The sequence below is a fragment of the Osmerus eperlanus genome, chromosome 22 (assembly GCF_963692335.1).
Source record: "Osmerus eperlanus chromosome 22, fOsmEpe2.1, whole genome shotgun sequence".
NCBI classification, from domain to species: Eukaryota; Metazoa; Chordata; class Actinopteri; order Osmeriformes; family Osmeridae; genus Osmerus; species Osmerus eperlanus.
In genome coordinates, this window is record NC_085039.1 from 8,421,811 (window position 1) to 8,444,134 (window position 22,324).

Below are 22,324 nucleotides of genomic sequence, written 5' to 3' on the forward strand. Positions count from 1 at the left end.
AATTATAAATATTGGTCTTTGCCTTGCTGCAGTCTCCTGATTACGGTGAATAGTCTGCCTCTGACAATTATGGAGCCATTAACAGTGTGTACGTGTGTGTTTGTGTGTATTTGCATGTGGGTGAGAAAGAGAGGGGAGGGGGGAGAAGATAGAAGGCTGGAGGGGCTCAGTTTTAGGGGCTTCTGTAGACCACCAGATGAGCAGAGGATTAAGGGGTGATTTACAGGCAATCCCATCCAGAATGTCTGTTAAAGATGGCCACAGGCCGGCTAGGGATCCCTTGAGGAACAGGATTAAGAACACACACACTCGCTCTCTTTTTCTCTCTCTTTTCCCCTCCAAGCTCCCTCGTATTCTCTTTCCCTTCTTCTTTACCTGCCCATTCTTTACCTGCCCATATGAAACAGAAGCAATGCTTGCAGTTCATAATAACTTACTCAACAATAAAGCTGACGGGTTATGATTTATCGGTGTTCTTCAAACGCGTGTTCGTTGAAAGAATTTAGCCGAGCCTATTTTTCAACCCACCTGAAGCAATAAGGCACAAAATGTCTCCGTTTGGTCCTGCTATACTGTCCTTGACATTACACCCAAAAACGCTATAGCCGTAAACCCACTCTTGAGAATTGCTGTATTTCCCCTCCAGATGTCAATGCACTGCGCCTTTATGTCATCTCTCAATAGGAGCGTTTGTGAAGCTCGAGCGAGAGGGCGTGCTCCTTCGGGATGGGGAAGGGGGGTCGGAGGAGAGGTGAGAGGTTGCAGTTCAGAAGCAAGGAAGATGCTGTAGCGCCTTTACATCCGTCTCTCATACGGAGAAAAAGGAGTGGTTGAATAAAAACCAGGAGAGCGCGAAAGAGAAAGGAATTGGGGGCGTTTCCCAGCGATATTTTTTTACAATCAGCGTGGGTACAGTGAGGCATGGACTTGCTCGAGAAACCTGAACAAAGGTGGAAGTGGAGAAACGGGTGAGTTCTATCAACATTTTATGTCAAACGTAAGGGATATTGTGTAGAATTAACCACGAACCGCAGCTCATTCAAATAATTTTACTTGGAAGAAAAACACGCTTACATAAAGCCTAGTATGTTAGGTTGTGTGTCTTTTTAGGCTTATTCCTTAAGTAAATACATTCGTGTTTGTCTTCACGACACACCTAACCTATTGTTAATTCCGGTGGGACTGATGCTAAGTTAATATTGCGTGCTGTATAAATGCATAACAAAACATGCGTGGTCCCGTCCAAGTACTGTACATCTCTATCAACTGTCTGTTAAACTGTAAAGAAGGGCTCCAGCACTCCTGAATTATTTCAACGTCTTTATCCTCGAAAGGATAAAGACCCTTGTCCCTTTCACATTCGTAAAGGGACAATTAATTAAGAGGATGAAACATTGAAGACGAATGAGAGATTCAATTCACGTTTACCACTGAAAGGGAGGGGGGTGGACAGAACTGAACTGGGTTCTTCTTGTCGGGGGAACCGGATGTAATTACAAACAAAGAAAGCTTAATACCCAATCATGTCACGTACAAGACAGGTGCTGGCTATCTGCAATTTACAGAGGTCAGGGGGGTCTCTGGTATTTGGGATAGTGGGTCAACTATATGCATTCAGGCCCACACCTGAATAGGGAAAGAGTGTAAAGTAACTGGCTGCGAGTGAACCCGTTTATCCATTGAAAAGGATGCCATAAAACTTTAAGGAAGTGTGGCTGAATTTTGTTTGTCGGGCACATTTCGTTGAGTGTTTTTCACGAAGCTATTTGTTTTACAAATGACTCAAGACGCAGGGAATCCTAGATCCTGTCACACGCAATGCCTGGAAAGATTTTGCTGCTGCTGGCAAAAGCATAAACATCATCACAGCAGCGTTTTACTCACGAGCAATTAAGCAGCAATGCAGGAGGCCAGTGTCCAGCATTAGCCATCATTTCATCCCCGGAGTGAGGCAATATGGTTACAGAACAAGAGGCCGCATTCGTGAAATCGGTTATTTATTACTGAGGAACTTCAAATAAAATAATTAGATTGAGTCAGACCTTTTATCACCAACAAGGAATCTCTCAAGTAGGATACAACAGTTACCTTTACATATTTTCCAACAATCCTACATTTCATACTCCAGTCGTACTCCACACATCCGCTGCACAAACAACCATAGAGCAGGATTACCAGATGAACAGCAGTGTTCGGAACGTCAACATTTCCAGATGAGTGGGGAGACATTGCAAGACTAGTGTGGTCTCCCTGTCTGTATCCATCCCAGCCAGTATTTTTACACCAGCATCACCCTGACACCTAGCCTGTCCTCTCTCACAGTTCAGAGTGTGAGGAGCAGAACATGTCCGGTTGAGCTGTCATTATCATCAGCTTAGACACGGCCAGTCGGACAGGGGAGAGAGGAGCGGTAGCGAGAGAGAGAGAGGCAGGCTGGGTAATGAGCGAGAGTGTGTCAGGATAGTTGAGGCGAGGGTTCTAGTTGGTTTTAGCACTTCCTGGCGACGGAGAGAGGAGCCTGAAGGGAGTGAGAGATAGGGGAGGCAGGTTTCACAGGGCACGGCTTACTCTGTCTCGGAGCACTTAGCGTAGGGTGCTTCACTGGCTTCTGCACCCCTAGTCATTTGGGTTACATTTGGTTACGTAATACCACGCCACAGATCAAGGCTAGAGGACAGAACAAATGATTTATAGACCAAATGAAGGAGAGAGAGAGAGAGACACACCGAGACTGAGAGAGAAACCTGAGTGTAATGTTTGGAAACCGGCCCATGAGTCCTCCATAAGGAGCTGTCCGTGGTGCTGATGCATGGTGCCGCCGACTCCCTCCCTCCCCCTCTCAGCTGTTGATTGACGTCCACTGCCTCCCTAATTGGCAAGTGAGTACGGGGTGAGTCAGGCTGACTGTTTTATTCTCAATGGAACAGGCAGCGAGAGAGAGAAAGAGAGAGAGAAAGACAGTGGTTGATATACAAACAGACCAGGCAAGAAAGAGATACCTAAGAGAGAACCTAAATGGAGGTAGAGAGAGAGAGGGTAAGAGACAAAGAGATATAAATAAAGGAGAGAGGGAGGCAGGAGGAGGGAAACAAAACATCTGTTTGATAATTGGGCTCCCCTCAGTATTGTGTAATACACACTGACATCCATGTGGTAATTGGTGCACCAGGCCCTCTTCTCTCCCTTAGTGGTTAGTTAAATGTTTGTTTGATGCAGGGGCAGGGGAGCTGAGAGGAATGGGGGCGGAATACTTCTCGATTCTATCGATTCGCGCCTAGTTTGTGTGTGTACATGTGGAGGCAGGAACTGTATATGTAAATAGATGTTTATGAAATGAAGCAAGCTGATATTGTCTCGCTTAGTCCTCACGCACTCAGGCCGCTCCAGTGAATGCTGAACACTTGACGAGCTCTTTAAATGATTCAAAGATACTCCTCTTCTTATGCTTTTCAAATTTCAGAATGTTCTAGAATGTTCTTTTCATCTCGGAAAACCAGATGTCAAAACTGAACTGGCCTCAAATTTGGGTGCACTCCAACAGCAGTACAGGACTGCCTAGCTAAAACCAGGGGGTGTATGTGTGTTCTCCAATGGGATTTCTCTTACAGTATGTCTCCTATACTTCCCACCACACTCCTCTTCCCCTGCCTCCATCACACGAGCAGGATGAACGGAGAGTGAGAATGGAGCGAGAGAGGGATGAAGGATCAGGGGAAGAGGCTGCACCGTGCTCCCATCTCGACCACGGGTATTCTTGGGTTGATAATACGGATGTCGATGTTATTGCTTGAGAATACGCGTAGTTGAGTGGACGCCCCATCATCGATCCAAACAGTCATGTGTGGTCGCTTTCTTTTCATCTCTGTTCAACAATGGAGTTAGGGAAATCCACGTAGCCAATCAACACGTTCTTTTCACGGGTTGTAAGTGTACGTTTGCCATTATGCTCGGGGGAAATACTACAAAATCCTTTGGAGTACTTTGCGCGTTTGATTAGGTCCAGCCTGGAGTGCCAAATGGGCAGAATTTACACTTTTGGGAGAACTTGACGGGTGTACATGTGCAAGGCAAACTCAATCAAGCACGGATACAGTTTTGGAAGGATTGAAGTTGAAGGATTTACATATGTTTCTGGTCTCAAGGCAGTTCAATGACAATTGAGCTGTGACCAAACCATGTTTTATGAACAAAAGCCAAAGATGTCCTGAGGCCTATGATGATAACACAGCTTGCCCCTCCCCTCCCATCCCCCACCCACACACAAACACACCACCCCCTTCCCCTTCCCTCCGACTACTATTAATAACTCCACATGCCAAAAATGTGGGTTTGACGCCTGTAGCGCCAGCTTGAGACAGTAACCTAACAGGACATGTTGAGGCTTGCACCAATGGCTGACATTTCAGCACTTGGCTCAGCTGACAGTGTGGACAGACACGCGAGCACAAATCTCTTTCTCTCTCTTCCTAACACACATTTTCTCTCTCATTCTCCCATGCTCTCTATCTTACACACACACACACACACACACACTCTCTCTAATTCTCTCTGTCGCACACCCATACACAGGATTGGGTTCAGCAGGTCCATATACTAGCAGGGGACAGACCCGATCGATTGATCTTATGGGGAGCTATTTTTAGTCCAAATGATGAATGCTTATGTCTTTGATTGATCAACCTCAAGAAGGAGCCTGGGGAATACTTTGATGTCAAAGCTCTCTGATGAATGAGGCAGCAAAGGTATCGGGAAAAAATGTGTTGAATTAGGTTTTAGTAGCCCACATTAGCATTATTACTACAAGTCCCATGAATCAAAGTAATAAGCTCCTCTTGCACATTTAGCAATTTCCTGGCATTGGTTTACTGTTTCTGGAGTAGTTCCTCACAGTATCACTAGCCAACCACTCTATAATGTCTTGATATTGGGTAAGCAAATCCTTTATTCATTAGCGCTGCATATATTACACAAATGTTGATGTGCAATGCAAACTTGTTGATATTGCAAGGTTTCGTTTCCCCCCCCCCACCCCCTTGTGTTTGTGTGTGTACGGATTTGTGTGTACGCGCGCACACAAGCAACAAAATGACTATTGTGAGCACAGCTCCAGGTGCCTAGCAACCGTATCCCTCTGTTTCCTAGGAAACGGTTGCCGAGCACTCGCCGTGTGGGTGATTGGCAACCTTGACAACGGAGAGATGGAATGACACTTGACCTCACGTGCTGAATGGACAGAGAGAGACATGGAGAGACCGAGCGAGAAGGAGACATGAAGGGAAACTGATAATAATTCTTCATTGTATAATCGCCCCCCACCCGCTTCTCGCAAGGCATCATCAATACCTCCAGCTGAGGCCCAGGCACTCTACACAGTAACACACATGCATGGACACGCACTCGCAGAGAAGCAAGCTGTGCCACTCCACATCGAATCTATGAGCTCTCTGTGCCGCTTACCTCGGCTGCAGCACTGTGTTTTGGATTGGAGGATAACTCCCGTCGGCCGGGAGAGAACGGAGTGGGAGAGGGGAAACAGGCTCCGGAATGATCCAATATAACTCAAACCTGTTCTTATGGCCGCACCTGTTGAAGTGTATTAGAGGTTAATGCCAACTTTGAATGTGATTCGGTTTCATTATTGCATTTCGTTCACCGGTTTTGATATAATTAGACACCATGTCGAATTTCTCCCTTTAAGAAGTGCAGTGTAAAACCTGTTTTGTTCCACCAGCTCTTTATCCATCACTTCTCCTAAGGCAATCCACACTTCATTTATGGTGCTAATGTGTGCGTGTACCTGTGTCGTAACTAGCCTATCCATAGGTCATTCCCATGCCAAAAACCTGTTAAACGGTATATCCCCAATCAATGTAAATCTATATTTTAAACATCTTTTTATCTTTGCTGGGTTAACTCCATTCATATCATTTACCAATGCAATCACTATCACTTTTGGGTAATCCAATAATTTGATACATTTCATCTCCAGCCACATGGGGGCACTTTAGGCTTGTTTTCTAGGTCCAGTTGCATGGTATTGAAGCCTTCATCGACTTTCGAAAAACCTGTATACACTATGTTACTTCAGAACCGATTCTATGTTAGATGATTCAAATGCAAATGAATGTAGCCGTACAATTTTTAAAATGTAACACAATGTGCCATGTCCCCTCAGGTATTTCTAAAATCCCACCGGTTACGACATTGCAATGTCACACGATGCATAAATAAACATGCTAAATTTTCAACAATCAATGTAACCATGGCCTTCCAAGTAATTTTACCACCCCATCATATTTGGAAATTAGATGACTAAAGTTGCCTTCAGCTTTTCAGTGGACCTTTAATGTATGTGACTGTGTTAGTGTTTGTTATGTTGTCTGGGCACAGCTTAACTGTTCATGAGCTTCCAACTAAATTGATATAGTGTACAATAATGATATTCTAAACACAGACATACTCATTGTAGGTAAACTAAATACATCACTTTATTTGTCATTTGGAAGAAAAACAAATTTACAAAGGGCAACCAATTCCAAATAATTGGCTATTATTACTATAAGAATCTAACAGCTTTTTGTTATATCCAATATAACAACTGCTCTTTATTCGAAAAATGATACTGGTAAATTCAAGATCATTTATTCACAAAAAATATACTGATAAACTTTGAATTTGCATGAGTGAAATATTTCAATACTGATGGTTAACAGCATGAAAATACCCCCATGCTTAGTTTGTTGAAATTTCATGTTAACCCCAAACAGTCAATAAATCAAGTATATAAAATGTTTATCAACCCTTGTCCTTGACCCCTAAGACCCACTGTCCTGAGCACACTTTAGAAGTAATTTGACAAAGACCACGCTGATGAAGATATAAAGTATGGAAGCCTATAGGCATATACTGTTAGGACCAGGCTCCAGTTCATTTTAGCAGCCAAACATAGGCCTATGCAGACGCCATAGCCCACAAACCCTTGGAATGACCTAAAACTGTGACACTAACACAAGTGAACAGCATGTTTGCATTGAGTAAACTACCACAGGACTAGCATTCCCAGCAGCAGTTTGGAATAAATTAAACGTACGCTAAGGTAGACGTAGCGGTCTGATTAGGACTACGGAGTACAGGTCTACACCAGCCTCTGCCTCTAGAGTGAAGGATTATGGGGGTGAGAGTTCAGAGCTAGGGCTGAAGACACACCGATGAGTGGAGTCGGACCATGGCGTATCCACTCGGTCGCTTCCCTTTCTGATTGGACTTCAGCCCTGATGAAGGCTACTGGTTGGCTGCTTCACAAGCGTCTATCCAATCACTGTAGACGTCCACAGGCTCTGACAGATCTTTGGAGAAACAGTTAAGGGCACCCAACTCACACAGCAGAACATGATGGAATGGGACTGTTTTTGTAAATGAAACCACTGTTATGCAAAGGATACAAGTGATTGGTGTCTGGAATTCCTCCAAGCAAACTGTGCATGATATTATCCCTGTGTTTCTGCTTCGTTCCCTGCAATTGATACAATTTAAGTGTAAACTCTCATCAAATATTGATTCCAAAAATTACTTTTCAATAAATGTTTCTGTGCTGTTGCTACATACATTTTTACATCACATGACTTTTCGTGATTGCAGAATGGGCACGTGAACTGGGAGTCCAGATCTCCTGTCAACTTCTTCTTGGGAGGGGGCTTTCTCTTGGACTTGCGGCGACCCATTTCAGTCACGTGAAGCAAATTCTGGGACTTACAGGATACAGCAAAGGAAAAAGTATGCATGACATAACCTGAATAATAAACAACATACTGCAAACTAGCATACTGTATAGCTACAATGTAAACTGGCTGGAATTAGCAGTGCAGTCTGCAAGAACATTGTTGATAGAATGGTAGGTGTTTATTCGCTAGCTAGCAAGTTGGCTAAAAACGTGCTAAACTAGCTAACGTTAGCTACACAGGCTAACGTAGTTTAAGTCAATCCAGCCAGCCGGGTGTCCACAGGTTACTTTTCCGAAGAAGCATTATCAAGTCAACAGAATGAGGCTAAAAAACTTTATATTTATGGATGGGTTACGAACCACCATCAACTGCATATAACCATTTTAGAGTGCCTATATCGTTGATATTTGTTTACCTTTCAGTAGAAGATACACGTTTCGTCTTTAGTAAAGGAGGAAGTCTCACTCACTTTGCAACAAGATCCGGAAGTTGACGGATCCCTGCGTTCAATTGGTTTAAAAAGCTCTGTCATTGTGATTGACAGTTCTCAAATACCGCCCACAGAGTGCTTGTCCACGAGGTGGTCTCCAGATAGACGATTTATGACTTGTTTTTAAATGTTTCCATAGACATGCTATGAACAAAAGCGATGTTTCATATAAAACACTAGTGTGTTCCCATAAAAAAAGAAACATACTGAATACAAATTTTATATTTCGACTGATGTAGACGCACGTGCGACTGCCTCCTGTCTGGGATGAATGGCCGATGATGATGAATAAGCATGAGTTGATTGTTTACGTGCACCGTGCGCAGCCTGCAAGAACATTTGGAAAGAATGGTAGGTATTCATTAGCTGGCAAGCTACTTTTACTAATAAGTATGTGCTTGTAAATGTTGCTCGACAAAGTTTCCATAAAATCAGTGAGCGAAGTTGATGACAAAAAAACTGGTTGCTGCATTTTCGAAGTCAGCGACCCTCCGATAAGTCCACATTAGTTTACATAAACTAGCTAGTAGTAGCTAATTAACAGCTAGAAGGCTAGTCCAGACAGCAACCTAGCAGTAGTTCACTACCAATATAGCCATGGAGCTTATTCCAACCCTTAGTATAAAAAAAAAAGATAGTCTAAAAAAAGTATAAGGAAAATAAATATTTTCTAAAAATAAACCATGTCAATCGAACCTCAAACTACCCACTGCCAAATTATTACGTTAACTCACTCTGGTCTCTTCCACCTCTCCAGTCAGTGGCACGGGCGGTCAAGATGGTGGGACTTGGGGCTATGGTCTTCACCCTGACTGTGGAGTGGCTAGGCTGGTGCCTCCGTTGGCTCAGGCACTGGCGTGGCTCCCAGGGGCCCCTGAAAGAGGTGATCTTCTTTCCTTCAGAAATGGCCTGCGTGGAGCATCTCTTCACACCCTCCATGTTGTAAGAATTCTACCACAAATCCAAATTTGCCTGAATTGATGGCTATTTACTTTCTGTGAGAATGACACAGATTTCACAGACCTTCCGATTTCATGCCTTTCTTTCGTCTCTCCCATGCTTCTCTCGTTTTGTCTCAACTCTTTCCCCCCAGCCCCTGCACCTGTCCCCTTGCCCATGGCGTGGAGACCTCCCTCTCTCGCCTCCTCCGCCACATCCTGTCTGCCACCACAACCCTGGACCTGTGTGTGTTTGCCTTCTCTAACCAGGAGCTCAGCCGTGCGGTCCTTACCCTGCACAGCAGAGGCTTGGCCATCCGCGTCCTCACCGACAAGGACTACACACTCATCACTGGCTCCCAGATAGGTGTCCTCCGCAGAGCAGGTACAGGGACATGCCATGTAGACGTCTCTCTATTAAACAAGCGCTCACGCCTGGGAAAGGTGCCGTTTTTAAGTGGATAATCATTTTTTTTACAGATATTTTTTAAATGTATTTAATATATATATATTATTTTTTTCTTCCTTTCTTTTACATCGACATGATCTCACCACAAACATGATTGTTTCTTCAAAATTCTGTGAAACAGATCTGTTTCCAACCACTGCAAAGGGGATGACATGGCATCCCTTCTCCCAATACAGGAAACGATGACACTCGTCTTACTCATCCTCCAGATCTGTTTATCCTGTCAGTAGCAAGCACAGGGACTCACTTAGCCTCACCTGTGGCCCTGGTGATAAATAGGTAGTTGATTAGAACTGCCTGGAATTCCACACGCTCCGAGGATGATTCAGACAATAGGCGGATGATTAGAGCCGCTCGGCTCACCAGCTGACACCACGGATGAGTCAGAGAAACGCTCTGCCGCCGTTAGAACTTTCGACTGGCATACTCGGGAGGGTTCTCTGTCTCTCTCTCCCTCTCTCTCTTTCCCTCTCCCTCTCTCTCATCAGTAACAGTCTCTCAAATTCTTGCCACTTTTAATTAACTATTTTAATAAACCCACACTAGCTCTACCACATTGGTAAATGTGTAAGGTTCATAAACACGTTCCTCTGTCTCTCAAACTTCCTTTCAGGCATCTGTGTGCGGTGTGACTCTGGTTCTGTGCACATGCACCACAAGTTTGCAGTGGTGAACGGCCTGCGTCTGATCACGGGCTCCCTCAACTGGACCCTCACCGCCATCCAGAGCAACAAGGAGAACATTCTGGTAACAGAAGAACCCGACCTGGTCCGACCCTATCTCAGAGAGTTTGAGAGGCTGTGGGACACCAACGATCCAGCCCACCGCCACCCGGCCTCCATCTCAGAAAAACCGTCTAGCTTGTTTGTCTAGGTTAAAATGGCTGACTCATCTGTAGCCTTCATATTCCGGCTAGTCATACAGTAGGAAATTGATTGTTGTTTTTGTACTCTGGTTCTATAGTAATTTAGTAATGGATTTTGTTCAAATGTTTCCAAGGGGTAATGATGTAGACGTAGGATACTTTGTTAATTTTATTTGCTAGGTTTATCATATGAAAACGTTTTAGATTGTGTTAGTTATTGTTCTGTTGTGGCGCTAAGAACTAAGTAAGTCTTATCAAAACCAGAATTGTGTTTTTCAGAGTGAAATTAATTTTAAATCAGTCAATGTTTAAAAAAATGCAAACCTCAGACAACTGCAATATGTGTTAGCAGGGATTTAGATGATTTGTAGTGGTTTACGCCACGCAATTCTCCAATAAACTCCCCACTTTCATCCACTCAGCTGCAATTTGGCAGGCCTTCTGCAATTCGATGCCCAAGGGCAATACAACCCCTTGCTAGTACATGATTTACACAGGTGGCCTGCCAGCCCTTATTGCTCAGTATTGGGAAAGGTTGCCTTGTTCTTTTTTTTTGCTAAGCCTATCTCGTTTTGGAGAGTATGAAAACGCGGAATGTGGGACTTTCTAAAAGGACAATCAGAAGTGGTATTTAATCAAGAATGTTTTAAATATCTGTCTCAGAGTTGTTCCTTTTATTGTGCACATTTTATTGTGCCCCCCCCCCCCCCCCCCCCCCCCAAAAAAAAAAAAAAAAAAAACTAAACAGTGCGTAGGCAAGTCAGTGTTGGGATTCATTCGGAGTGCTTTACACAATTTTGAAAGTTTACCTCTTTTTTTTTTTCACTATCAACCGACTGTGAACCTAGTCGTTGCTGCCCGTGCTGGATAGGCTACACATCACTAGGAAAACTTCCGCTGCCAGCTGTTCCAACGGAGAGGCGAGTGGGAGATCCGTGAGTTGCGCTGTAAAAAGCCTTGAGAGCCCGAGGATATTCAGGAAATAAGAACGACTGAAGGATACAGCAATACACGAGGTAAAGCTTGCCAATTATACACTTCAGCGTCATCAAGAAACGAAAAATGAATATGCTTTACTATAGCAAAAGTCGTTAGATCGACAGGTGGAGAAAATAATGGACATATGGCAACCGTGAACTAATGAATAGACGTTAGTCTACTATGATACTAAAGATGTAAATCAGCAGGCTATTTTTTTCACAAATGCAAATATTCTTGAGCCTATTAAAGACAGACATTTATTTGGATGTGAGACAGTGTGGTGTTTGCGTGCAAACAGCCATGCTACACCATTTTATTTAACCTTTGACGAGGTTTTTGTGGAAGTTTTAATTCTCACTGTCAAAAGTAGACCTAGCAGTATTTGCTTCTAATACAGTATTATGGTAATAGGCCTACAGGTCTTAAATGTGGTTTCCTTCATGACAATGTTCTTAAGTCACCTACAACTGACACACCTTAAACACCACCACTGTCAGCTTCAGTTTCTCTTGATCAAGCTCAAAGAGTTAGTTGCACAAATTACGTTTAAGATATGCTTAGACGACTGGCTTAAAACTGCATTTCAGATACTTCCCAATATCTTCTAGAGGTGAAAACTTCCATTTAGGAACAGTAAGTTACTTCTATGAGCTCATGTCAGGTAAACTCTTTAATGGTTTACAAACGTCCTGGGTTTTATGTCTAACATAATGAAATTTGGCACCTGAAAATTATTGTTCTGCTGCAGGATAGACTTTTCTTGCTAGGCTATTGTTGGTGCAGGACAGACTAGAGTTGACACACTGGACATAATGGTGATTTTGGCAGCCACGTTAGTTTTACATCTCTCTTTCTCTCTCCATCTGTCTCCTCTCTCTTTCTCTCTCTCGTTCTCTCCCTCCATCTTTCTCCTCTCTTGTTCTCTCCCTCCATCTTTCCCCTCTCTCTCTCTCCCTCCCTCCATCTTTCCCCTCTCTCTCGTTCTCTCTCTCTCTCCATCTTTCTCCTCTCTCTGTCTCTCTCATATGTATGTTTTGCTGAGGTAGTGCTGGCAGCCCAGTGCCTCTTTATGGCCTTGGCGGGTTTGTGCTGAGCTGGTCTCCAGGGAAACCGCTGTAATCAGGGGAAGAGCACTGTTCAGCGTCCCTGATGTGGTTCGTCTGGGCCAGCGGCAAGAGAAAGGGATGGGGGGGGGGGGACGATAAATGGAAAGAGGAGAGGGAGAATGTACAGTACATGCTTTGATTCATGGTGCAGCTAACCGCCAGTGGAGAGATAGATGGAGAGAGAGGGGGACACAGAAGAGATGGAGGGATAAAAGAAGGAGAAAATGGACTGGCTTTAATTTGTGGTGCAGGATCCAGTAGAGAGATGGATGGGGAGGGAGAGGGACAGTGGGAGGTATGGAGAGTAGGGTGAATATTTACATCGTTCAAAAATTCAGTGGGCAACATGAGAGGCTTATGTATAAGTTCCTGAATAGAGATGACACATTAGTATGTATTATTATTGTTACAACCTATTATATGATGTTACTTGATGCTCATACCTAATGTTCTATAAACGTGACATAGCAGCATACAAACCCATGCTTGTTGGTTCCTGTTCAACTGCCTACATTACCCTCTCTGTCATGTTTCCTCTAGATGGCGCTAGCAAGCGAACCAGTTCAGCAGAACCAGGCCCAGAAGGATGCGGCCGACCAGAACTTTGACTACATGTTCAAACTGCTGATCATTGGGAACAGCAGCGTGGGCAAGACCAGTTTCCTGTTCCGCTACGCGGACGACTCGTTCACCTCCGCCTTCGTCAGCACCGTGGGCATCGACTTCAAGGTCAAGACCGTGTACCGCAACAACAAGAGGGTCAAGCTGCAGATTTGGGTGAGGGGAAGGTGTGTGTGTGTGTTCGTGCCTACTGCAGGGGTCTGCAACCCTGTGTCTGGAGAGTCACCTTCTCATAGATTTTTGCTCCAAACTCAGACCCCCACTTGGAGACCTCTGGCTAAAGGCAGCGCATGTGTGTGCATGAAGAACATGCTAAATGTTGTTCCTATGAGAGTGTTTCTCTATGTTTTCCCACCCCGTGTGAGTGCAACATATCACACCGGATATGTGACATCCGTCAGCTCGAAAGAGAGAGGAAGGAGAGGAAACTGAGTAGATAACAAGAACCTTCCAAAAAAATCTCAGACTCACTCAACAGTGCTTTGAGTAAAACGGATGTCGACGAACTGAAAATAATCGTGGCCTTTCCAGTTAGTTTCAATGGCACTCTTCAAACCCACTTTGTTCAATAGCGAATGGAAACTTCGACACAGAGTCCCGGGGCCTGAACCTGTCCTAAGCCCCTTAGAAAAGCACCACCTGCCCGCGCGGTAACTGTGGCTGAAATTCGCCTCGCGCCGAATGAAACTCAGCATTGGATGTCGTCGCTCTGTAGCCGGGCCTTATGAAACTTCTGAAAGATGCATGAGTTGTGCTTTTCTGTCGTAATGTGCTTACCGTGCAGTCTCACACAGCAGACGGATTTATTACTGTCTGTCAGATAGGATTCAATTACAGTAGCGTTAGCCTCACACACGCCCTGGAACGCTGCCTCTCTCTCTCCTATCTTTATGACAGGCGATACGATATTTATTAACATCGACAGCAGAAGCTGTCGCCTCACATCAATCAAATAAACGTCCCTTTCGTTTTTCAGCATATTCCATTAATTTAATCCAAGTCATTTGAAATAAATGAAGTTAACTACCGGCTTGTCCCTCTGTAGTAGTACTAGAGCACACACCGCTTTTGCTTGAGATGGTGTGACTATTACACAGGTTTCATTGGAGATGCTGCCCTTAGAACATCATCGAACAGGTCACATGGTCAGGATACATAGTTGGTCACACGGTCGGGATAAAGGAAGACCACGTTGTCAGGGTGGACGCCAGGTTGCAAGCCTTGGCTGTAGTTTTAGGCTGAGCTGAGTCATCGCCAGGATCCTACATCCTGGTGTACTTACCGGGTGTGGGGACATCAATCACAGTAGGAGGGCGTGAGAGGCAGAAGGGAAGAGAGAGACAGGGATATCCCTGTGTCTGGCGGGACGGACACAGTTAATGTTTCACTGCTACTCTTGCTTGAGAGAGCAGGCTTAATGGTCCACACCCGTCTGACCCTGCGTGGTGTCTTGGGAAGAAGAATTTCAAGACCGGCCATTGTGGCTGACCTCGCTGTATCGTGAAATGAATATCCTCAATATAAAGGCCTGGTCTTTACAGTGTGTGTTTTTTTTTTTTTATAATGTGTTGACATGTGCTTTTTGGCTAGTTCATTGTGAGGCACGCTAATGAGCTGTTCTTGTGGCCAGTCACTCGTCCTTCCCAGGGAGTCGGGCTACTTAGTATTTTTCCCCTCGTTCACTTGTGTGCCGTCCTAAGTGGGGGAATGGGACTCGGAGACAGGTGCCACAGCTATCGCTAACACTCTCCCCCTACCGTCTCCATGGCGACAGGACACGGCAGGTCAGGAGAGGTATCGGACCATCACCACGGCGTACTACCGAGGCGCCATGGGCTTCCTGCTCATGTATGACATCACCAGCCAGGAGTCCTTCTACGCCGTGCAGGACTGGTAGGTAGCACCACACTGTTCCTCGCTAAGTTTGACCTCGTAGGCACACTGGAGTGTCTGAACAGATGCTGAAATGAGATTCCTCATTCATTTATTCTTCATTCTGAATATATGTTATAGACATATACATTCCCTATTTACATGCCTGTTGTACTAAGACTTAGAGTTTGGCAATGAAAGGCTAAAAAGCTCCATAGCTGAGTGAGGAAGAGTTAGCAACGTTTACGCTAACGATCAAGCTGAGTTGTGGTGTGCGTTTCCCAGGGCGACCCAGATCAAGACGTACTCGTGGGACAATGCCCAGGTGGTCCTGGTGGGGAACAAATGTGACCTGGAAGACGACCGACTGGTCCCCACGGAAGACGGGCAGAGGCTGGCAGGGGATCTAGGTTACTCACACACACACACACACACACACACACACAAACACACACACACGTACCCAAGAGCACACATGCAATTACACTTTTTAAGAAGGCATGTACTCTAGGTAAGCACACATTCACTTTTGGGTAGGTGCAACACACACAATGACACAGAACTGCTCACATGCTCTTTAAAAACAACCTCACAGACACCCAGAACATATGCACATGTATACTGTAAACCACTTGTTTTAAGAGACTAATTACTCTCTCTCTTTCTCTCTCTTTCTCTCTCTGTCTCTCAATCTTTCTTTGTCTCTCTCTCACTCACTCTCTCCCCCCATCCAGGTTTCCAGTTCTTCGAGACCAGTGCCAAAGACAACATCAACGTGAAGCAGGTGTTTGACCGCCTGGTAGACGTCATCTGTGACAAGATGAACGAGAGCGTGAACGGAGACGCCAGCCCCGTGGCCAATCACAAGACCCCTAGCCTACAGGACACACCCCCGGAAAGCCAGGGCGGCTGCTCCTGCTGATAACGCCTTAAACTCACGAAACACATTCACACACACATGCCCGCACACACACACACACAAATACACACCTATTCTTTTACACGTACTGTATGCACTCCCACAGGCACACACAGCAATTGCCCAAAATATTTGCATTGTGAAAGTATGTTAAATGATTGCTGCTACCATTCGTGCCCACAGCCTGCCTCCCTAACTTCTGCTTCCCCTTCCCTGGAACCAACAGTCACCACTACACACCCAAACAGTCAACTGTTTCAATACCAGTTGTAAAGAAGGTTCCCTGGACCTTCTCACACATGTTGTGTGTTGTTCTAGGAATACTGTACACTGAACCAGCTCACGGTGCCAATCTGCCCTATAAGTACAGCGATAATGAGTAGATCTTGGTGACTGGAACGAGCTGGCTCAGTGCGTAGATACACATACATAGAACAAACACATACTTTTACACCTCTGTCCCGTTGGCCCGTTGACTCTTTTGCACTCCTCTAGTCCTCTCTGATTGGAAGTTTAACGTACAAATACACACTGGTAGCATAAAGGGAGGCTGAAGTCTAGGCTATCCATAACCCAAACATGACCTTTCTGCTGTATATCACTGCTTTAGCTGTTCAGCCTTTTGAATGTTTGCAGGCTAATTCTGGTATGATAAGAGATACTTTGATGCCCCCATGTGGAAAGATGGCACTTCAGAAATTATTGGTCCACAGTCTATATAAATTATAACCTGTTCAACAAGTTTTGAGACTTGTCTGGCCAGGCTACACCGAGTCAGTGTAGTCAGGCTGACATTTTTTGAATCACGGAGGATTTCAGTTAAAATTGCGCCTGACTGACTAAATGTGCCACTATTACTCAGGCCTGCAGTGTAATGCCCAGCTGTAATGATGAGCCTTCCAAAACATCTATATTTTCCTAATCACTGTTTGGCTACACTGGGTCTGTTTGAGCAACTGTAATGTCTTTGTATCAGGATCTGGCATAATGAGTAAAGCCAGTCTGACTCATCAGTCTGAGAGTTCTGGTCTCAATAAGCTTTTCTTTGTCATCTATGAATGTTTTCTCTGACTTCCTTAAACAAATTAAATAAAACGTGACGTAAACTGAATGCATACGCAAGTATTTTTGATCAATTCTCTGATTTGCAGTTGTTATTCGAAATCTGAAAGCCAGTCTTCTGTTGATTTGTCCAATCTTCAAAAAGTATGCCCCTACCTGTTTTGGTTTCCTAATTTTCTTTTGCTTCCCTTAATAACCTGCTCCCAGCACTGCACGTGCACACTACAAGGTCAAGTCAGAGTTTGTCCTCTGGTAGCAAAAGGAGAATACTAACATCTCAACACATAAATGTCTGGTTTTGTTGCGACTTCGTCATGGCAACACAAATTGGTTTACTGGCATAATAATGTATTTCTCCAGAAGTACTTTTGAGTGACATTGACAATGTTGATGCTGGTAATCTTTATTGTACTGAAAGCCAAAAAATGACCATGTCTCCTAAAGTTTTTCTGTTATGAAACAGTAGACATGTCGTTTTACAACTTATCTGCATAATTTATAGATCATAAACGCGGTACGATAGCCTACTTCTTCAATGATGCCAAGGTTACTCATAAGGTTCCTGTCTCACTTTTTTTCCTGGACTTCACACAAATGATTTACTGTAAGAGGTTGTTTTAATGTTACGATATAGTTTTTTTTTTCAGATTGATACAACTACAAAGTAGTATTTTTTCTGGTGTGACTGGATCAAACTAGGTTACTCTACACTATCAAATACATGTATGACAGCTACTGTAGAGTTGTTACTATTTGAATCATTGGTCATCAAAATGATAAAAGTCAAATTAAGGACTTGTTCATTGTTTCAGCAGCTTGGTGTTTGAGCTGCCTGTATGACTGGAACGTCAGCCAGCATGGACTATGCACTTCAGGAAGTACTTTTAAATCCTCCTGCTCCTCCCTTGTGTGTGTGTGTGTGTGTGTGTGTGTGTGTGTGTGTGTGTGTGTGTGTGTGTGTGTGTGACGCTGAGGATAAAGGGGACATGAGTGATGCCTCTGTGAGCAGACACTCCATTGAGCAGACCTCAACAGACACCACCACCTCAACACAGGTAAGAACCTCCAGCCGTTTACGTTGGTCGCCTGGTTACCATGGTTTAATGTCAAGTTTAAGAACAATGCGAAGCAATATTTGAATATTACAAATGATACAAATCAAAGAAATACACATTCATAACATGTACAGTATATGGCCGAAAGGATTCATAATTCCTCCGTAAATTAATCATTTCCTCCAAAACTTGATTGTGAGTAGTGAGGGTGCAATTCAGTGGCTGAAACATTTGACTACAAAATAACAGGTTGCTGGTTCAAATTTCCCCCATGTCACTGTGGTTGAAAGCACCTGCTACATTACATATCGTGTTTGGACATAGATACGGTCAGATTTTAAATGTTACAAATAGGTTATTCAGGGATACTGACATCATTCGGATATACATTTTTGAATTGATAGGTGTCAAACATTGACCTAAAAACATACAATTGTTCTCATTATAGAACAGTAAACAAAAGAAAATTCAGTTTATTGTTGAAATTAGAGTATCTTTGGTTGGTTGATTACTTTAATATTTTTCACACACGTAAATGAATAATTATGAATAATATAATTACAGATGCTTATGCCTGAAAGCTAAACCTGACCTGATAAACAAAATCCAGTCAGGTGATATGACTATGTATTGTCTTCCTGTCATCTGTTTTTTATTGAAATATTTTCATGGTCCTTTGTGAACCAGGTGACAGAGCACCCTAAAGATAGTGACTTCCACAGAATCATAAAACATAGGCTTGGCCCACTGACTCAAACTCTTACTTTGAAACTGAGCTACTGGTGCAAAGTCAATTCCATTGTGTGTGTAAGTGTTTGTGTGTCTCTCTGTGTCTGTGTGAGACAGACAGAGAGAGAGAGAGAGAGAGAGAGAGAGAGAGAGAGAGAGAGAGAGAGAGAGAGAGAGAGAGAGAGAGAGAGAGAATGAGAGAGAGAGAATGAGAGAGTGTGAGAGAGAGAGAGTGTGTTTCATGGAGTCTTTGCTATAATGTTACCCTAATTACTGCTAGGCTAAGATAAGAGACCCTGACTGAACCTGAAGAAGACATACATCCCTCAGTCTATTACATGACAATTTAAAAGCATTGAGACAAAACTCCTCTGAACTTAAAACTGATCATCAATGTACACACAAATTAACCAACTCCACTAAAAACCCTAGATAAAATGGGGGAAACACAGCAACTGTATTCTGTTGATGTTCCCTTGTGGTAGAAACAAGCTGTTCAAAATGGAGTCTCCCATCTTCACAGGCCGTTTCAACAGAAACTAAGAATCAATACAACTATGTTTGGACAGTTCCAAACTTTTCTCGTTAACATTTTGTTCGCTCTGGTTAATATTTAACTCAAAGGAAGACCTTACATGCCTGTGTGTGTGTGAACACACCTGGTACTAGTCATCTGTGTCTCTCAAAATCAGAGTATGAAGAACTGAAATCGATTTAAATCAATCAACAACATCTTGAATCAATTACATCTGGAATCAATTACATTACTTCCAGGTTCTGACACATCTCTACCAATTGTCCATTTGCTATTTTCAGCAGTGAAACCACACAGCAGCCAAGATGTGTTGCAAAGGCTTTCTCAAACTGATGATGTTCATCTTCAATTTCTGCATCTTCGTAAGTAAAAAATCTTCTTTGTTCCTTTTTTCCTATCCATTTCTTCCTTCCGTGCACTGAACCTAATAATCAAAGAAAAGGTAAAAGCCTTTTGTTCTGAAAACATTTGTAAGAAGTTTGAAGTGCTCACTGAAAGAAGATTATCTGTGACATTGGAAGGACAGATCAGTTTGGACTAATATAGTCATTGCTTGGTTGAAGTCATTTAGTGTAATCCACACAACTCACAACTTGAACTCCAAAGTTAGTGCTAATGACCTCATACATATACATGAGAGTGTTTAGTTGGTTAACAACTGCAAGATAAGAGACTACCGGTAAAATACATTTTATAAGGAATTTTGCGTCACACACCCTACAAACCTTCATGGTTACCAATTGATAATTCTTAAGCGGTTTATTTTACCTGTCTTTATATGCATTTTACATCCACATTCTACACCAAATGTTTGATAGCCTGTGATGCATTCTTTTAACGATTTTAGCTATACAAGTACAGTACAATATTACTCTACTATACCTACATTAGCCAAAATAGTTGATTAATGATCTGCAAATCAATGGGAGATCAACAAAGGTACATTTTCGTACAAAGGTACCTTTACGCACTCCCCGTATCTAAAACTCTGTCCCCCCTCCTCCACTCTTTCCCTGCCCTGATGTCTCCTCTGTCTGACTTAGGCCGCGGGTGCTGTCATTTTGGGCGTGGGGGTGTGGGTGAAAGTGGACAGCGGCTCCTTACTGGGTGTCCTGAACGATATCAAGGACGCTCCATCCGAGCTACAGCAACTGGCTAACGTGGGCTACCTGCTTATCGCTATCGGTGCCGTGTTAGTGGTCATGGGATTCCTGGGTTGCTGCGGCGCCATCAGAGAGAGCAGGTGTATGCTGCTCATGGTGAGTTGGCTTTTGAACTTTTGTAGGTTTAATGCAGAGGGTCAATCCGTGTACTAACTTTTGAGGCCTTTTGACAATTGCCCTTTGCTTACTTTTCCCAGTTCTTCATCATCGTGCTGATCATTTTCATTGCGGAGGTGGCTGGAGCTGTGATCATCCTGGTTTTCCAGCCTCAGGTATGTGAAGAAAGGGGGTCAGTGGGGGTTAGGATTAGCAACAATAATGTTTTATGTGACTGGCCCCTCTAACAGTACAACTACCCCACCCCACCCCCACCCCCAGTTGAAATGATCTTGAACCTGCAAGCACACTCGTTTATTTCTGCTGAAGAGTATTTGCTTATCTTCTTCTGCTCTCTGTGCTCCAGTTCCAGAAAATTCTAGATGAACTGAGCAGCAAAGTTATTAGCAGCATTAGAGATGACTATGGAAAGGAGGAAAGCCTGACTGTCCTGTGGAACAGCACAATGACAGAGGTACATACCCACACTTTTAAGCTGGTACACTAACCTCCAATATCCTAACATTGTATCCCTATTTACTTTTTTGGTAGTTCGTACATTGAAGTTAATCACTCAGTAGAGTCTAATGTAACTTTAAATGTAACGTTTTGAGTGTGTAATACTAATGTGTGCTTCTGTGCTTCCCTTGCAGCTGAAGTGTTGTGGATACCACAATTACACAGATTTTGATGGATCTCCTTTCCTCAACAGTTCCGTAAACATCTATCCAGTCACATGTTGCAATTCAACAAGAACATGCAATCCAGGAAATGCAGCCTTGTCGGTAAAGATGTGTGTGTGTGTGTGTGTGTGTGGCAGGGGGGGTTAACGTGTGTACGGGAGTACGGATACTACGTCTGTGTAAGTGTATGTGTTGTGTGGCTGGTTGCGTAATGTGTGTCTTTCGGTGTCTTACAAGGCTCTTGTCTTTCAGAACATTGACGGCTGCTTTGAGAAGCTGGTGGATCTGATAGAGAAGAACGCCGTGGTCCTCGGAGCCGTGGCACTGGGCATCGCTGCTCTGGAGGTAGAAAACATGTTTCTTCACTGGAGTTCTTCACAAGGACTAAACAAAACACATTCACACCTCATATAACCTCTTGCTAAATATAGTAGATGATAACGTAATTTTAAATCTCACAGGACAATAATTCTTCATTGAGTTATTGGTAGTGGAGTAAGTGACTTTGCATTTTGTTGTTCCAGATTGCTGCCATGGTGGTATCGATGGTCTTGTATCAGGACATTGGAAATAAATAAAATGAATTTCCTGGTTCTGGCCCTGCACCTATTTTCTCATTCATAACTCATTCATAAATTATATTTTCAGGATGTATAAATTACATGTTATATACTGGAAATTAGAAGATAAATCTATGTCATTGGTTTCTTCCACTACCAGAGCACATTGCAGTTGAACACAGTTTGGTTTTTATTTATTCTGGACTACAAGTCTGTTATTTAGACTACTTCTCATTCTTTTCTTTGCACAAGCTGAAAACTTTATTAACTTAAGGGTGAGGATGTTTTGTGTTTAAACATATAAAAAATTGCATCATTCTACACTCTTGTGAAATGTTCTTATCACTTCAATGTTTTTCAATGAATGTATTTTTTTTTTAATAAAAATGTATGCTTAACTAATAAAAATTTCACAACCTTTGACTTGATTTCACCCAACAGGAAACTATTTACTATACA

At 43.4% G+C, this 22,324-nt stretch overlaps 4 protein-coding genes and 1 long non-coding RNA gene across 6 annotated transcripts; 4 read left to right on the top strand and 1 right to left on the bottom strand.

The window, feature by feature from the left end:
• Positions 1-730: 730 nt before the first annotated feature.
• LOC134008905 (uncharacterized) lies at positions 731-6,642 on the top strand. Its single transcript, XR_009928201.1, has 2 exons — positions 731-968; positions 5,143-6,642. It is a non-coding gene; the product is annotated as an uncharacterized LOC134008905 (long non-coding RNA).
• LOC134008893 (transcription elongation factor 1 homolog) lies at positions 6,460-8,227 on the bottom strand. Its single transcript, XM_062448479.1, has 4 exons — positions 8,137-8,227; positions 7,606-7,748; positions 7,443-7,513; positions 6,460-7,346 (listed from the first exon to the last, which is right to left on the bottom strand). Exons 2-4 carry the CDS (start codon positions 7,719-7,721, stop codon positions 7,282-7,284), a joined length of 252 nt encoding a protein of 83 aa, XP_062304463.1. The 5' UTR covers positions 7,722-7,748; positions 8,137-8,227; the 3' UTR covers positions 6,460-7,281.
• On the top strand, positions 7,653-11,159 carry pld6 (phospholipase D family, member 6). 2 transcript variants are annotated; one of them, XM_062448459.1, is made up of 5 exons: positions 7,653-7,773; positions 8,451-8,562; positions 8,969-9,153; positions 9,305-9,534; positions 10,232-11,159. In XM_062448459.1, the coding sequence occupies exons 2-5, from the start codon at positions 8,560-8,562 to the stop codon at positions 10,489-10,491; spliced, it is 678 nt and encodes a 225-aa protein (XP_062304443.1). In that variant the 5' UTR covers positions 7,653-7,773; positions 8,451-8,559; the 3' UTR covers positions 10,492-11,159. The 2 variants fall into 2 exon arrangements, with proteins under 2 accessions (XP_062304443.1, XP_062304442.1); XM_062448458.1 differs by lacking the exon at positions 7,653-7,773 and having other exon boundaries at positions 8,289-8,562.
• A 65-nt stretch (positions 11,160-11,224) lies between these two features.
• Positions 11,225-16,619, top strand: rab3da (RAB3D, member RAS oncogene family, a). Its single transcript, XM_062448463.1, has 5 exons — positions 11,225-11,499; positions 13,111-13,347; positions 14,966-15,084; positions 15,349-15,473; positions 15,798-16,619. Exons 2-5 carry the CDS (start codon positions 13,111-13,113, stop codon positions 15,983-15,985), a joined length of 669 nt encoding a protein of 222 aa, XP_062304447.1. The 5' UTR covers positions 11,225-11,499; the 3' UTR covers positions 15,986-16,619.
• Positions 16,620-18,017: 1,398 nt separating this feature from the next.
• Positions 18,018-22,243, top strand: LOC134008868 (tetraspanin-1-like). Its single transcript, XM_062448449.1, has 8 exons — positions 18,018-18,099; positions 19,645-19,725; positions 20,407-20,622; positions 20,724-20,798; positions 20,990-21,097; positions 21,276-21,407; positions 21,558-21,650; positions 21,830-22,243. The coding sequence occupies exons 2-8, from the start codon at positions 19,669-19,671 to the stop codon at positions 21,881-21,883; spliced, it is 735 nt and encodes a 244-aa protein (XP_062304433.1). The 5' UTR covers positions 18,018-18,099; positions 19,645-19,668; the 3' UTR covers positions 21,884-22,243.
• Positions 22,244-22,324: the final 81 nt, after the last annotated feature.

Bases quoted from the DNA above. Each gene is read 5' to 3' on its own strand.
- LOC134008893 (XM_062448479.1), bottom strand. From the start codon at position 7,721: ATGGGTCGCCGCAAGTCCAAGAGAAAGCCCCCTCCCAAGAAGAAGTTG. The intron at 7,514-7,605 runs GTATGTAGCAAC...TATCAATTGCAG, and splicing joins AAGTCATGTGATGTAAAAAT to GGAACGAAGCAGAAACACAG. The intron at 7,347-7,442 runs GTATCCTTTGCA...GTTTCTCCAAAG, and splicing joins ATTCCAGACACCAATCACTT to ATCTGTCAGAGCCTGTGGAC.
- pld6 (XM_062448459.1), top strand. The intron at 9,154-9,304 runs GTAAGAATTCTA...CTTTCCCCCCAG, and splicing joins CTCTTCACACCCTCCATGTT to CCCCTGCACCTGTCCCCTTG. The intron at 9,535-10,231 runs GTACAGGGACAT...ACTTCCTTTCAG, and splicing joins AGGTGTCCTCCGCAGAGCAG to GCATCTGTGTGCGGTGTGAC.
- rab3da (XM_062448463.1), top strand. From the start codon at position 13,111: ATGGCGCTAGCAAGCGAACCAGTTCAGCAGAACCAGGCCCAGAAGGAT. The intron at 15,085-15,348 runs GTAGGTAGCACC...TGCGTTTCCCAG, and splicing joins TTCTACGCCGTGCAGGACTG to GGCGACCCAGATCAAGACGT. The intron at 15,474-15,797 runs GTTACTCACACA...CCCCCCATCCAG, and splicing joins GAGGCTGGCAGGGGATCTAG to GTTTCCAGTTCTTCGAGACC.
- LOC134008868 (XM_062448449.1), top strand. From the start codon at position 19,669: ATGTGTTGCAAAGGCTTTCTCAAACTGATGATGTTCATCTTCAATTTC. The intron at 19,726-20,406 runs GTAAGTAAAAAA...TGTCTGACTTAG, and splicing joins TCTTCAATTTCTGCATCTTC to GCCGCGGGTGCTGTCATTTT. The intron at 21,098-21,275 runs GTACATACCCAC...CTTCCCTTGCAG, and splicing joins GGAACAGCACAATGACAGAG to CTGAAGTGTTGTGGATACCA.